The sequence below is a fragment of the Eretmochelys imbricata genome, chromosome 20 (genome assembly GCF_965152235.1).
Source record: "Eretmochelys imbricata isolate rEreImb1 chromosome 20, rEreImb1.hap1, whole genome shotgun sequence".
Taxonomy (NCBI): domain Eukaryota; kingdom Metazoa; phylum Chordata; order Testudines; family Cheloniidae; genus Eretmochelys; species Eretmochelys imbricata.
Genome location: NC_135591.1, coordinates 17268319 through 17284196, shown reverse-complemented (window position 1 = coordinate 17284196; position 15878 = coordinate 17268319). Strand labels below are relative to the sequence as shown.

General features: G+C 57.0%; 1 protein-coding gene across 1 annotated transcript in view; it reads right to left on the bottom strand.

The window, feature by feature from the left end:
• The window catches only part of ADGRL1 (adhesion G protein-coupled receptor L1), a 93435-nt gene that overhangs the window by 17436 nt on the left and 60121 nt on the right, over positions 1–15878 (bottom strand). The window contains exons 5-8 of the mRNA XM_077838224.1: positions 4527–5327; positions 2797–3111; positions 1893–1996; positions 1388–1573 (exon numbers count right to left, since the gene is read on the bottom strand). Of these exons, the coding sequence (XP_077694350.1) occupies positions 1388–1573; positions 1893–1996; positions 2797–3111; positions 4527–5327 (1406 nt within the window). The remainder of the gene's footprint in view (positions 1–1387; positions 1574–1892; positions 1997–2796; positions 3112–4526; positions 5328–15878) is intronic.

The window sequence follows — 15878 nt, the reverse complement described above, 5'->3', positions numbered from 1 at the left end:
ACCATTGGGTAACTAGCTGATAACCACTGAGTAACTAGCCAATAACTAGCCAATAACCATTAGGTAACTAACTGATAACCATTGGATAACTAGCTGATAACTAGAAGCAATGACCATTGGATAACTAGCTGATAACTAGAAGCAATGACCATTGGATAACTAGCTGATAATTAGAAGCAATGACCATTGGATAACTAGCTGATGATCACTGAGTAACTAGCCAATAACTAGCCGATAACCACTGGCTAACTAGCTGATAATTAGCCAACGATTGTTCGATAACTAGCCAATAACCACTGGGTAATGAGCTGATAATTAGCTGAGTGCAATGGTGCCTGTTGCCAGTTCCTGCTGGGACCCCTTGAGTGCGTGGGGGGCCCAGGCTTTCAAAAGCCAGCCGGCTGCCAGTGGCTTGTGAGAAGAACGACCCCTGAAGAGGGCGTCATACTGTGACCCAGCGGGCTGGACCCTCAGCGACGGTGGGACAGCAGACTATGCCCCAGCGGGATAAGGTCCTGAAGGAACGTCACCATGTCGTGGCGTCGGATGAAGAGTTGTCATCTCGTGATGTGACGCAGTGTCACAAAACCCGTCGTCATATTGTGACATAACGTAGGAGGCTCCAGTAGGACGCCGCATGTCCTGATGGCATGTGATGACATCACAGGTGGGCACCCTCCCGTCACGGCACCAGGTGATGACATCACAAATAGGCACCCTCCCATCATGGCATCATGAGATGACATCGCAGGTGGGCACCCTCCCATTACGGTACCACGTGATGACATCACAGGTGGGCACCCTCCCATTACGGCACCATGTGATGACATCACAGGTGGGCACCCTCCCGTCACGGCACCATGTGATTGCCTCACAAATAGGTGCCTTCCTGTCACAGGGCATGTCATGACTTCACAAGTGGGCACCAGCCCATCACAGCAGCATGTGATGACATCACAAAGACCTCCTCACGTCGTCGTACATCATGATGTCACCATTAAGAAATCATGATGATATCATCATACAGAAACGGCTCCGCATGGGGACACCGCAGGGGCTGGCACGGAGGAATAGACCGGGATGCAGATGCCCTGAAGGGACCTTTCTCTGTGTGATGGGATGTGAGAGATGCCCTGGCACATGGGGCCGGGGGCGTGGTTCCATAGGGCTCCCCCGTAGGGGGTTACCCACACAGGCGCTCCCAGAGCACCCACAGCCTGGGTACCCCAGAGCTAACCTGCATGGACACCTCCCTACAGCCTGTTGCCTGGCTAGCATTATCCTCATTTACAGGTGGGGAAACTGAGGCACAGAATGGCAGCAGTGACTCGCCCAAGGTCCCCGTGGGTGATAGAACCCAGGAGCCCTGACTCCCAGCCGCCCACACCTTGTTGTAGTTCTTGCCAGCCGACTCCCTCTCAATGGGGCGCAGCGCTTGCAGCTGGGCGTCCAGGATGTCCAGCAGCTGCTCCATCAGCTTGACAGAGGAGCTGACGTCGCCAGCGTAGATGGGTCCCCGTGTGTGCCGCGCCAGTTCGCTGGCGATGTTGGCCGCATTCTCTCCACTCTTGATCTGCCGGGACAAGGGGGAAGAGACCCTGCTTAGCCCCGGGGAGCCGGGTGCCAGGCCCAGTTCTCCCCACACAGGGTAGAAGTGCCCCTCGGCCCGCCCCACAGGGTACAAGCGACCTGCCAGATCCCGCCCCATAGGGTACGAACCATTGTCTCCCCCCAGGCCCTCTGTAGGGTACAAGCCATGCCCCGCGTCCCACTCTGTAGGGTATGAGTGATGCCCCCCAGCTCCCACATAGGGTGCGAGCGATGCCCCCCCAAAGCAGAGAGGAGAGTATGGGGGGCACAGGGAGGGTGGAGGAAAGGGGGAGCAGTGGTACCTTCTGTGCCACCTGGTTGACCCAGGGGCTGGTGCAGTTGCTGAGGTCGGGGCCACGCGGGTTCCAGATCCCCAGGGCTGGCAGGCACTGGAAGGAGGCGATGCCTGCGGGCAGAGAGGGAGGCGGGAGGCACCAGAGAAGGGGAGAAGGGAGATGGCCGGGGCCCCCTGTCAGCCTAGCCCAGCCCCTGATTCCCCAGTGTAGGCAGTGCCCATCCACGCCCCCAAGGGGTACGTGGGCTTTGGGGGTGGGGGCTCTGCTCTGGGGGGTGCAGTGCCTGAAGAGGCAGCAGTCCCCCACTTTGTGTGGCCACGTCGCCCTCTAGGGGTCAGGCTGGCAGAGGGTGTAAAGGCCCTGCTATAGCTATGAGCGGAGGGAGCACTCCCATGGCAGCTCGAAGAAACAGGGGTGTGTCTCCCCACCAGACCCTGTGTCGGGGCCGCAGCCCTCGGCTGACCATGGCCCCCTCGAAGCAGATAAGCACCGCAGACTGGCTCCCCAGTGCAGGAAAACCCCGGCTCCAGCACAGAGGGGCAGGGCCAGCGAGATGTGGGGACGGGGCAGATGGGTGGCGGCCACGGGCTCTGGCTGTGAAGCGCTGACCCCCCCCAACCCAGCGCATCGGCGCCATGCAGTCACCACACAGCCCCATGCTGCCCAGCTCAGCGAGACAGGGACCGGGATGGGGAGAGAACCCAGGAGTCCTGGCACCCAGACCCCGCTGTAACCGCTACAGCCCACTCCCCTCCCAGAGATAGGGAGAGAACCCAGGAGTCCTGGCACCTAGCCCCCTGCTCTACCCACTAGACCCCACTCTCCTCGTCTTCCCTGCTGGCCGGCAGACTCTGAGGGGGGCAATGCCCCCTGCCACTCCATCCCGCTGCCCCCCCCAGCCGCCCGTTACCTCTGGTGCCCTTGGGGCAGGGCCGCTCCACCAGCATGCCCTGCTGCGTGGCCGGCCACTGGACCCGTCTGACCTCCTTGGGCTCACAGAAGAGCTCGGGGGAGACGTGCTGGTTGGAGGAGGGGGGCTTGCGGGTGCTGGGGGCGGCGGCTGTGACGGGGTGCAGCTCCGTGCCCTTCTGGTTGATGGCGCCGATGGGGTGGGTGGTGAGGGGGGCCCTGCGCACCGTGGTGGTGGCGGCGGGCGAGGCCGTGGTGGTGACCGTGGTGGGCCGCACCGTGGTGGTGGTGCTAAGTGGCGTGGAGGTGACAGGGCCTGGGGGCGGGAGGAGGGAGGTTAGAGACCCAGACACCCCACCTATGGCCCTGGGACCCCCGAGTCCCCCTTCCTCCCAATGGCCCTGGGACACCCCCCCCCCCCCCGAGTCCTGCTCCCTCCCTCCTGCCCTAGGAACCCACCAAGTCTCCCCCCATGGCTCTGGGACTTCCAAGTCCCCCTTCCTCCCTATGGCCCTGGGACCCCCGAGTCCCCTATCCTTCCTATGGCCCTCGGACCCCCCCGAGTCCTCCCTACATTCCTCCCTACAACCCTGGGAACCAGCAGAGTCCCCCTCCCTCGCTACAGCCCTGGGACCCCCCCTGAGTCCCGCTCCCTCCCTACAGCCCAGGACACGCCAATCCCCCACCCACCTATGGCCCTGGGACCCCGCTGAGTCCCCCTCCTCCCTCCCTCCTGCCCTAGGAACCCACCAAGTCTGCCCCCATGGCTCTGGGAACCTCCTGAGTCCCCTACTCCCTCATGGCCCTGGGAACCCCCCACCAGTTCCCCACCCCCGCTATGGTCCTGGGAACCCTCTACCCAAAGCCCCCCATCCCCACGCACAGCCGTGGGAACCCCCAACCTGAACATCCCCTGGCTCCATGGACCCCCTGCACACGCCTGGTTCCCCTCCCCCAGACACGATCATGCACAACCCTGAACTCCTCCCTCCCCTCCCACACACCCCTATTCCCCCCCTTGCACACCTTTTGGTCCCCACACACTCCCTGGTAATCCCTCCCGCCCTCCACCTGCACCCCTTCCACCTGCCCCCCTGGGCTCCACCCCCTTTTGACCCTTCCAACAGCCCCCCCCCCCCCACACACACCTGAGACCCTCTCCCCCACCCAGGCCCCCTGACACCACACACCCAAGTCCCTGAGACACCCCCGCATGAGCCCCTGTGCGCCCCTCCCCATGAGATCCACCCCCCAGTGATGATCCACCACAGTTTCCCTCCAGACTCCTCTACAGGCTCCTCTGAGCCCGCCCAAATCCTACAGAGCCCCCCCATAACTCTGACTCCCTGGGAGCCCCCCACCGCCCCCTGCAAACCCCCTCACTGAGACCCTCCACCTCCTGAACTCCACACAGAGCTCTGAGCCCTCCCGAGGTCCCCCAGCGGCCCTCCCAACCCCCAGACATCTCCAGCCAACCCCCCCCACTGCTATGAGCCTCCCCCGCAATAGCCCCCAAACCCCCAAGTTCTGAAGGGCTGCGCCCCCTCCTCCACCCGAGGAGAGCAGACATTTGGGTTCCCGCACTGGTGGGGGCCGGGCTGTGACCCCCACCATTGGGGGCGGCTCTCCTAGCTCTAGGGGTGCTGCCCGTCTTTCCCCTCCCTCACAAGCCCTGCCCCCCCGAGGGGCTGGCGGTGCCCAGTGTGGGGGGGGGGGGTGGCTTGCGCTCACCCGTGCTGGGGTCGGGGGGCCCGAACTCCAGGGCGTAGCGCACCACGAAGTAGTTGTTCCAGACGTAGAGCTGGTTGTCGCGGGGGTTGTAGTCCACGGAGGAGACGTACTGGTAGGGGTTGGGGAAGGCCAGCGAGACGGGCTCCTCCCGGTTGAGGTTGGTGTTGAAGGCGTAGTCCACCCGGTTGCCGGCGGCCTCGCTGTCGTCGTCCACGTAGACGGAGCGCACCACGTACAGCACCCCGCACACCATGAAGGCATTGGAGGCCGAGCGCTTGTCGTAGCCCGTCTCCCAGGTGCCCTCGAAGCGCAGGGTGTAGGGGTTGAGCTGGCTCACCACCAGGCGCCCGTTGTTGCCCTCGGTGGCGTAGATGACCCACAGCCCGTTCTCATCCACCGCCAGGTCGATGTCGGTCTTGCCCCCCCAGCGGTAGGGCGAGGTGTCGTGGTAGTTGGCCGTGTTGATCACCGTCTCGCCGCTCTTGATGCGGGTCCGCAGGTCGTACTTGATGATGTTGCGGGTCCGCTCCTTGTTGTAGAAGACGGCCCCGTCGTACACCACGAAGCCCGTGCCGTCCACGCGGTTGGGCAGGCGGTAGGTGGTGGTGTGACGGGCGCCCACGTAGTCCTCCCACGAGGCGTACTCCGTCAGCGTGTCCGTCCGGTAGGGAATCCACGGCATGACGTAGATCCGGTCGCCGGCTTGCAGTGGGTCTTTGCACCAGGCGCCCGACTGATGCTCCGATTCGTGGGTGGACGTGGCCTCCAGCACCTTCTGTAGGGTCCCCGGGCAAACGAATACTGGGGGGGGGGAGGGAGCAGGGAGGGGAGGGAGATTGGGGCAAGTGGGAAGGGAGGAAGAGGAGGATCAAGAGAGTGAGTGAGCGATAGAATGAGAGAGAGAGAGAGAGAGAGAGAAAGGAAGAGAGAAAAGAGAAGAAAGAATAAATTTGTAACAGGCTGTTGGCTGGAGGAATGAAAATCAACTCTCGGTTCCCAGATCAGCTGCAGTCATGGGTGATTCATCTCTGTTACTGGGCAGAGTGCTTGGGGGGTACTTTTTGGGGGGCGTGGGAAGGCTGGGGGGCATTGTGAAGGACAGGGGATGGAGGGGGAACCCAGATCTAAAGAAAGAAAAGACTTTGGAAGGGTGTGGCCTGCCGATCTCAGCGTGAAGACAGCGTGGTCACTTGCTCCAGAGAGCTGGGGTCAGCCGCCCCGGCTGTCGAGGGACCGGGCATGGGCCGGGTAGGCCCTGCTGGAACCAGGTCTGGTTTCACAGCCAGCCCGAATGCCACGGGACACGGCCAGGTCCCTGCCACCCTGCACCAGGGGTGATTCATTTACGCTGGCACAAAGTGCGGGTGAAATGCCACCGCGTCAGAAAGGGCTGTCGGGAGGGGCAGACCCTCTGCTGGGCAGGGTCACATGGACTCCAATGGAGCGATGAGATCTGGCCCATTTGCCAATGACTGCCCAGGCTGCAGGGTGCACAGACTCGGGTCCCCAGCTTTGTGGTGCAGGGTTTCTTGGAGGGACCCCAGCTTAGCTCCGGTAAATGAAGAATGCTGGTGAAAAGTCAGCAAGCAATCAGCCGGTGGTTGGAAGGACCCTGCCTAGCTCTTAGCTGAGTCTCCCTCCTGGCTGGGAGCCAGGTCAGCACTATAATCTGTATCTTAATAGGTGGGGAAACTGAGGCACGGAGGAACAAAGTGACTTCCTTCAAAGGGAAGTAAGTGGAAGACCTGGGGATAAAACCCAGGAGTCCTGACTTCCAGCCCCTCCAATTTCTCCACTAGGATCCCACTTCCTCGAGGATGTAGGAATAAAATCTAGAAATCCTGATGGCCAGCCCCTGACCCTAATCACTAGGCTACACTCCCACAGCTGTGAATAGAACCCAGGAGTCCTGGCTCCCAGCCCCCCTCCCCTGGCTCTAACCACTAGACCCCACTCCCCTCTGGTTAACATTCTTCCAGATTCTCCCTCTGTCGCCAGATATTCTTCAGGCGAGAAATCCTTTCCCCTCGGAAGGTGGGATGGGTGGGTAATGGACGCGTCCCCCTCTAGCCCCTGTTCCTACACATTGGTTGGAGTGACACCGATTTGGGGGTGGGGACACACAGTTGGAATGAAAAATAAGCAAAGCAAAAGATCCAACATTTTGCCAATTCAAAAGGAATAGCGGCAGAGCCCCGGTTGGGATCCTGTGTCCAGCTGACGTCTCGCTGGGCGTGGGGGGCTAAGGGGGTGTCCCATGGCCCTGGGGGGCAGGGAAGGGTTAGTGTAGAGCCCTGCAGAGAGATCCTGCCCCTTGGAAAGATTCTGGGATCAGCAGCCTGTGGGGTTAGCAGACGGTGCCGGATTCCCTCCTGGGACGAACAGCTGATGGAAGGACGACAGAAGATCAAAGCAGTCTGGTCTGCTCCCCACCCCCAGCCCCAGGCCCCCCCACGCTCCCACATCTCGCCCCACCCTGGATGCCTCTGGAGTGACCTTAACAGCCAGGTTTGATTCAGATCAGCATGAGTCATGAGAACTGGTGCACATGGGGTGGGGTGGTGAAGTGACAGCCGGGGGAGATGGAGGGGGTGGGGTGAGACAGTGAGCAGACCCCCCCCCCCCGACCCAGACATGACCCTGGGAGGATCTTGGGTTCTGAGCCAAGAGGAAAAGCTGTTAGCGAGAAAAACGGAGCGGGGAAGGTGGGGGGCGGGGGGCAGGCGTGACCGTCCTCCGGGTGTGTCCGGGCAGCTGGAGAGAGGCTGGGGAAGAAAACGGGGGTGGGGTGGGTTAGTGCTGCAAGGAAAGAAATGAAGCCACGGGCCAGAGCAGAGGATCCGCACCAGCGATCGCAGGTGCTGAACGGGACGGGATTGGACGCAAATCCCCAGGCGGCCAGAGGGGGAGACAGAGTCAACCGGAGGTGGAGTCAGTACGAATGGCACCGCCTCCCTTGGGGGTGGGAGTGTAAGGGGGGGGGGATCAAGCACCCTGTCAGGGTGGGGCGGCTGGCCCTGGGGGCCCCACACCCCCCTGCATCCATGCCCAGCCCGTCTCCCATTTGCCTCCCCCAGACGGGGCCCATTTATCCCTCGCCCGCTGCAGCCACCACCTTGTGGCGGGGGCGGGATGGGGAAACGGCCGTGGCCGGCAGCCATCCCGGCATCGCCAGGGCTTGGAGGGGCCTGATCCAGCGCCAAGCGAATCCTCTGCTCTGGTTTGGCGCGTTTGGCCCATGGGGCCAGCAGGCTCCAGTCCAATTGGCTATGCCAAGCCGGGAGCCCTGCGCCCTGCAGCCACACGTCAGGCTCTGGCACGTACGGCAGAGGGAATCTCCCGGCAATAATTCCCTGGCGGACCCAGACTGCCAGCTACATCGCCCCCTGCTGGCCCCCGGAGGAATTTACCCCCTCCTGGTCACTGCACCTGCTGCCTGCCCCTTGCTGTGGGTGTTTGGACCGATGAGAATCACAGCAGGAGCCTTTGGCATGAGGGGACTGGGCGACACGACCCTGGGAGGTCTCTCCTCGCCCGCAGACAGGCACAGAACCCAGGAGTCCTGGCTCCCAGCCCCTCCCGCTCTAATCACAAAACAGTCTCCTGGAGCGAGATTAGTAAATGGAGCAGACGGGCTGGGAATCGGGACCCCTGGGTTCCATATCTGGGTTTGCTGCTCACCCTTGGGCCAGTCTGTCCATCCATCTATCCTTGTTCACCGCCCCCCCCATCTCTCCCTAGACACAGTGTCCGTCTAGCTCAAGTGAGGGATAACCCGCCCCAGCCTTTTCGCCATTAAGCCAACGGGTAATTCCCCATCAGAGCTAAAAACAAGCCCTGTGTTTCCAGTCTGAATTTACTCAGCTTCCAGCCGCTGGCTCTTGCTTTGCCTTTGTCGGGGAGACTGACCAGCCCCCTGCTCGCTGCCCGTGGCTGTGATCGAGTCACCTCGGCCCGGCTCTCCCATAAGCCTGGAGCTGAAGCTCCTCCACGCTCTCGCCAAGGCAGGTTTCCAGGCCTCCAGTCATCCTTGCATCTCTCCCCATCCCCCTTCCTCTTTTCAGCGAGGCCCCCGCAACTGGACACAATGGGTTGTCTGCCCCACCAACGCCGCCCCTCTATGCACCCATCCAACCATCTCCATCTACCCCTCTACACGCCCCTTTATCCCCATCTCCCTGTACATACCCCTCTATCCACCTAGCCCCGTTTCTATCACTGTACATGCCCCCATCCACCTATCCCCATAGACCCCCTACCGATCCCTGTACACACCCCTCTATCCACCTATCCCCATACACCCCTACCAATCCCTCTACATACCCCTCTATCCACCTATCCCCATCCACCCCCTACCTATCCCTGAACATACCCTCTAGCCACCTATCCTCATACACCCCCTACTGATCCCTGTACACAGCCCTCTATCCACCTATCCCCATCTACCCCTACCGATCCCTGTACATACCCCACTATCTCCATACACCTCCTACCTATCCCTGTACACACCCCTCTAACCACTTATCCCCATACACCCCCACCCATCCCTGTACACACCCCCACCCACCTATCCCCATGCACCCCCTACCTTACCCTGTACACACCGCTCTAACCACCTATCCCCATGCACCCCCTACCTATCCCTGTACACACCCCTACCCACCTATCCCCATACACCCCCTACCTTTCCCTGAATATGCCCCTCTAACCACTTATCCTCATACTCTCCCAGCTATTCCTGTACACATCCCCTCTATTCATCCATCCACCCACAGACAGCCTCTACCTATCGCTGTATATGTCCCTCTATCCAACCATGCCCATATTCCCCCCATATACTCCTGTACACACACCTCTATTCATCCATCCCTATACACCCCCTACCTATCCTATACCTATTCATCCATCCCCAGACTTTCCATCTACCTATCCCTATCCCTGTACACTCCCCTCTATGTACTTATCCTGATACACCCCCACCTCTCTATTCAGCCACCCTCATTCCCCCTGCTTGCTCCATCCATCTCCATACACATCACCCCTCTACCTAAGCTCTATGGCCCCATTCACACAGTAGCTGAGCACCTCCCAGTCGTTAATAGATCGGTCCTCCCACTACACTTGTGAGAGGCAAGTACTATTATTTCTTAGTTTCTGCTGTGGGTTTGTACAGCGCCTGGCATGATGGGGCCCTGGGCTGTGATTGGGGCACCTGAGTGCTACCACCACACAAACCAGAGAGACTGAGGAATTTGCCCCGTCACACAGGGAGTCTGGCAGGGAGCTGACCCTGGATCTCGAGCCCCTAACCGCTGGGCCACATTTCCTCCCTGGCTCCGTCCTCCCCACGTGCTATGATCAAGTCACCGCTGACCCTACTCTGTGCTTGGGTGCAAACTCCCATTTAATTTGGAGGATGGGGGAAAGCTGGGGAGATGGCAATCCACCTACTCCAGACACCCCTTCTAATCTAATCTAATCTAATCTAATCTAATCTAATCCCAGGCAGCCCCATCTAGTCCATATTCCAGCCTTACCAACTCAGCGGGATGCCTCTTTCCTTTTGACAGCCTGATCCAGCTCCCCGCGCCCCCCAAAGGGCAGAGCAGGGGGCTGAGCTCTGAGTTAACCTGCTCAAGGCCCATCCCCCCCTGCATGGAATCATTACAGCCGGGGGAGGCAGGTCCAGGCCCCACGCCGGGGTGTCCCTCCTGCATTAGCATGGCCAGTGTGTCCACTGAACCCCGATGGGAGTTACACACACGCGGGTCTCCAGCCAGGATCTGAGCCGCGGTTCCTCTGCCAGCACAGAAGGTTGTTATCGAGCTGGGGGTGGCAGCGGGGGCGGGGGGGGGGGGGGAGAGCCTGGTAGGACGAGCTGGAGCGGGATGTGGGACCTTTCCCCCTGAACCTGTGAGCTCCAGCTGTGGGGACCCTCTGGGCTCATCCTCATGCCCTTGGCAGCCCTGGGCCTTTCCCTGCTCTCAACCCCACCTGCCCCCTGCACTGCCCTAGAGCGGCTCCCATCCAACCTGCCTCATGCACTGCCCAGTTCCTGCCAGCCAGGGGCAGCAGCGAGACAGGGATGCATGCCTGGGGGAAGAGGGGAGATGTTCCTGCCTTTGCCATCCCCTACCTGCCCCGAGGCCAGTGCTGGGGATGCCCCCAGTTCCTGATGTTAGCCAGCTGGCGCTGGTTCCTCTGAGCCAGGGGTCGGGGGGCAGTTCCGGAGTGTTTGCACCTGCTCTGAAATTTGTAACCCGCCCACTCCCGTCTCAATCATCGGGTGCCACCCTCGGCCCACCTTTGCTGCCCAGGTTCCCTGGGCCTGGGGTAAACCCAGATCCGGAGCTAGGGGTAAATCCAGGCCAATGCTCTGAGAGTCGAGGGAGAGCTGCATGGGGGGGATGCAATCAGAGAGTGTGTGTGCATGGGTACGTATATTGCGATGCACGTGCTCCCGTGTATGCGGGCATGTTTGCATGCGTGTTCCTTTGTGTGTGCATGGACACGCCTGGGGGGGGGGTGTTCCGGTGGGTGCATCTGTGCTTGCTTTTTGGCGTGTGTGTGCGTGTTCCCACGGGCATGCATGTTGCCACATGTGTGCAGGGTGTCCTGTGTTCTGTGCATTCACATCTGAGTACGTGTGTGCGGTTGCGTGCATTGCCCTCTTGTGGCACAGGCCATGGAGGGATAAAGGATCTACAGCTAGTGCAAACCAGCGGAGTTGCTCTTTAGCACGGGTGCTGGGGGGGGGGGGGGGGGGGTTGGGCCATGCTGGGGGCTCTAGCCCCAGCGGTGTGATCTGACCCCATTCCTGTCCCACTCTGGGTGATCATAGGCTCCTCTCTCAGACTCACAGGTTCAGTTGGGCTGGCCCCACAGCCCAGGCTGGGGGTGGTGAGGTGGGATGGATGGAGGGCTCCTGGCGGGAGGAGGAGGAGGAGAAACACATTGTTAAAGACGGGGTGAGGGTGGGTTAGCTGGTTTCTATCCCTCCTGGGCGCACAGGGGATGGGAGTGGGCTGTCCACAGTCTGAGGCAGCCGGGGCCGAAATGGACAAGGAAGCAATCAACTTAAAACAAACAAAAAAAGCCACATCAGGAAGGTTTTTAACGCCCCAGAACCATGGGATCCTTGCTGGACCTGTGGGAAAAAAAGCACGTTTAGCCCCCCCCAGCAAAAATAAATATATATCTGCCCCTGCCCTCCCCACCCCAGTGCATTTGGAAATACAAAATAAGCCGAGAGAAGGAGAGAAAAACATGGATTGGAAAGAATCAAGCCTGGCTTTTTTTTTTTGCTGTGGTCTCTTAAGCAATTATCAATTTGTTAATTTACTGGCTTCCTACTGCTGCTTCTGACAGCCCCAATGCTCGTTAGAAAAATCTCGTTTTCTCCCTGCCCTGGTACTTACATTAAACTAGAAACCTCCACAAAGGGCTGAGATGGTCAAATTAAAATATATATATAAATATAAAATCGATTGCATCCCCGCCCCTTCTGGCAATAACAGATCGAGTTAAAGACCCTGAGTGCAGCTTTTGCTTAATTTAATTTCTTTTAACAGGCAGGAAAAAAATAAGAAGAATCCCAACCCCTGGATTTATCGGAAGAAAAGAAATAAAGGAACAAAAAAAAAGAAATAACATAAAATTCCATATTAAAGTGGTTAGTAAAACCAAACAAAAACCAAACAAACGTACCCACCAGATTACTATGGCTAGTGTTAAAAAGCTGGTTTATATATATATACGTGTAGACATAAATATATATATAAACAAATCGGGGTGTTTTTTTTAGTTGAGCGTCATCTCGTTAGCATAGCGTTCCAGGGGTTAACAGAGAGGACAAGCCGGGAGGAATGAGACAAAGTCAAAGAAAATGAAAGTCGTCACTTTTAGGAAAAGAACCCAAGAGGTTTAGGAGCTCCTGCGTGGGGGTGTGGGGAAAAATTCTGAATCGGCACTGTGGTAAAGCAGGTGCTTAACTTTAAGCATGGGCTTCTGTTCTAATGTTCGAAGACTCCTTGTGTATCATGAATAATAAATACTACTGCTGGGAAGGAGATAACTTTCAGCGGGAGTGAAAGTCCCCTTGATGTCATGGGGATTTACGCACAGGGTCGCGCGCTGTCCCAAAGAAGGGATAGTGGCATGCCCAGGCTGGACGAATGTAAGCACCCAAATCCGTGGATATCCACCCCGCCCAATGCCTGGCCACGAAGGAGAGTGAGTCGAAAAGCGAATTTGCCGATTGGAATCAAATTGATGGAATTTTTTTTTGTAAAAAATCAATCAATAAGCCCATCTGACCCGTCAGCTCCCTCCCCGCTCATACTAACCATGTTTTTTTTAAAATTCCATGTTAGGAGGGGGGGGGGAAGAAGGAATTAGGAAATAATAATCATAAAAAAGAGACAGAACCGAAATCAAGAGGAGAAAGAGAAAGCCGGTGACTGAGGTAGATACCCGACTGGTTGCCATGGAAACATGAACAGAGGAGCAGAGAAACTCAGTTGAATGATTAAAAAAAGACGGAGAGGAAGCCCCCATGACTAGTTCCCCTGAAGGAGGTAAAAAGTCGAGCAGACATTAATAGTTGCCCCCCCCACCCCCCACGAGCAGGCGAGCCAAGGACTCATGGATCAGTCTTTGGATTCCAGTTTGGTTACAAAAATCCTTTCCAGATTGGAGCTGGTGGCTTGTATTTTGCATCGGGCAGGTGGCGAAAGGGGCCTGTATTTTAGCTAGGGAGGCCAATTGGAATTAACAAGACCAGAGAGAGAAAATTGGGGGGAAGGGTGGGGGGGGGAGAGGGAAGGTTCTGGGAGGAAAAAGGAAAGTTAGGGAAAGAGGGGTCGGGGTAGGATCAGAGGAGGTGGAATTCACATTTAATATGGCCACAGAGAATATAACAAGGTGTTGGGTTTAGGGGGTCAGGGGTAATGTTCTGTTTACCTTTTTGTTCCACTTCTACTTTAAGCATCGGAAGAAAGAAGAAAAAAAAATAGATTGAAAAAAAAAAGTGCAAGGAAAGGAGAAAAAAAAAGAGAGAAGAGATTAAATTGCTTTTCCCCCCGCCCCAAAGAAACCTTTTCTTTATCGCAACTTTTTCCGCCCCACCCTTCCGACCCCCATTTCAGAGCCCACCCCCCGCCCTTTTTAATTGTTAAAATTGTTGCTTGTTTTAGGCAAAGAGAGAGAGAAAAACGTGTGTTGGATTTTTGTTGGAGGATTTTATAAATCAGGTTTGATTTGTTTTTAGGATTCAATGGGTTTTTGCTCCAGCAGCGACGCCCTTGGAAAGAGAAACATCAAGAACTCCCCCCCGCCCCAATGCAAATAATAAAATAATAAGAAATGTCGCAACAACCCAAAATTATAAGAATTAAAAAAAAAAAAACCCAAATGCAAAACTCTGAGCACCCCAGGAACAGAAAGGACAGTAGGAGATAGATAGGGATGGACAGATGGATGGTTGTGTATGGGGATAGATAGATAGATAGATAGATAGGTAGATAGATAGATAGATGTGTATGGGGATAGGCAGTTAGATAGAGGGGGTGTATGGGGATAGACAGATAGATAGAGGGGGTGTATGAGGATAGACAGATTGATCGATCAGTCAAAAGAACCAGGATTCTGGGATCTTAGCTGAATTAAGAGGCCCAGGTGGCCCATAGACATCCGCCCCCACCCTCAACTGCTGATCTTCTGTTGCTTAGCTTCAAGCTGACACCAATCCGCTCTTGTCAATAACAGCCCACTCATCACCCTAGATCTAAATGGCTGTATTCCCTGGTCTGGGACATGCAAGAGGTCTGAGTAGATGATCAGATCTATCTAATCTATCTATCCCCATACACCTCATCTAATCTAATCTAATCTAATCTAATCTAATCTAATCTAATCTAATCTATCTATCTATCTATCTATCTATCCCCATACACCTCATCTATCTATCTATCTATCTATCTATCTATCTCATAAGAACAGCCATGCTGGGTCAGCCCAGCGGTCCAGCTAGCCCAGTGTCCTGTCTTCTGAGAGAGGCTGGTGCCAGGTGCTTCAAAGTGAACTAACAGAACAGGGCAATTATCAAGTGACTCATCCCTGTCATCCAGTCCCAGCTTCTGGCCATCAAAAGTGTACTTTAGAGTCACCCAGAGCATGGGGCTGCGTCCCTGACTAGCTTGGCTGATAGCCTTTGATGGACCTGTCCTCCAGGAACACCTCCGATGGATTTTTGACCCCAGTTATCCTTTTGGCCTTCCCAGCAGCGCATTCCACAGGCGGACTGTGTGGTGCTTGCAGAAATACTTAGGGTTGTTTTAAATCAGCTGCCTGCTCATCACATCGGGTGAGCCCTAACTTTGTGCTATGTAGCGGTCAATAACACTTCTCTAGACACTGTCTCCGCCCCAGCCGTGATTTCACAGCCCTCTATCAGATCCCCCCTCAGTCGTCTCTTTTCCAAGCTGAACAGTCCCAGCCCTGTTAATCTCTCCTCATGCGGCCGCTGTTCCATCCCCCTGATAATTTTTGTTGCCTTCTCTGCACTTTCCCCAGTCCCAATATATCCTTTTTTGCAATGGGGCGACCAGAACTGCAGGGAAGATTCGAGGTGTGGGGGCACCGTGGATTTATACACCTTGCTCTCTCTCCATACACCCCCACTGCCTGTCTATCTAGCCTCCTACTCCCCACCCCCATTCTGCAGCTCAGCCTGGTTCCTAGGCACAGATCCATCACACCCCTAGGTCCCTGTCCCAAAGCCCCTCGTCTCTCACTCCCAGATGCGCTGGGAATCCCAGCTTCCTTTCTCATCACCTTTGAAAGCTCCTACCCCACTGAGGAAAACCCCCTGTGCTCTGTAAACCAGGATTGTTTCTGTCATGATTGACGGGCCTGCCCCCCATCCCCTGCTCAGACGCAGCCCTCCCACGCCCCACTGCACCTCGACCATGCTCCATCTGCTCCTTGCTCTCTGATGCCTCCGCCCTGTGACGATAATTCCTGATGCTTTACAAAGGCGGTCAGCATCCTAACACCATATATCATATACCAGTGGGGAAACTGAGGCACAGAGCAGGGACGCAACCCCTCCCAGCTCACCCAGAGGAGCCAGAAATAGAGCCCAGCTCTTCTGCGTCTCAGTGCAGTGCTCTCGCCACTAGACCACGCTGCCTTCTTGATCCTGTTAGCAGTGGACGGTGCCCTCCTAGCTCAGAGCCCACAGAGCCCTCAAATGGCTGCTTGAGTCCATTGAAGAGCCTGGGGAAACAGCACAGAGCTCCACCAAAATCCAGGGGTCATTGTGAGCAGCACCGGCCGTGGCGCTGTGGCTTG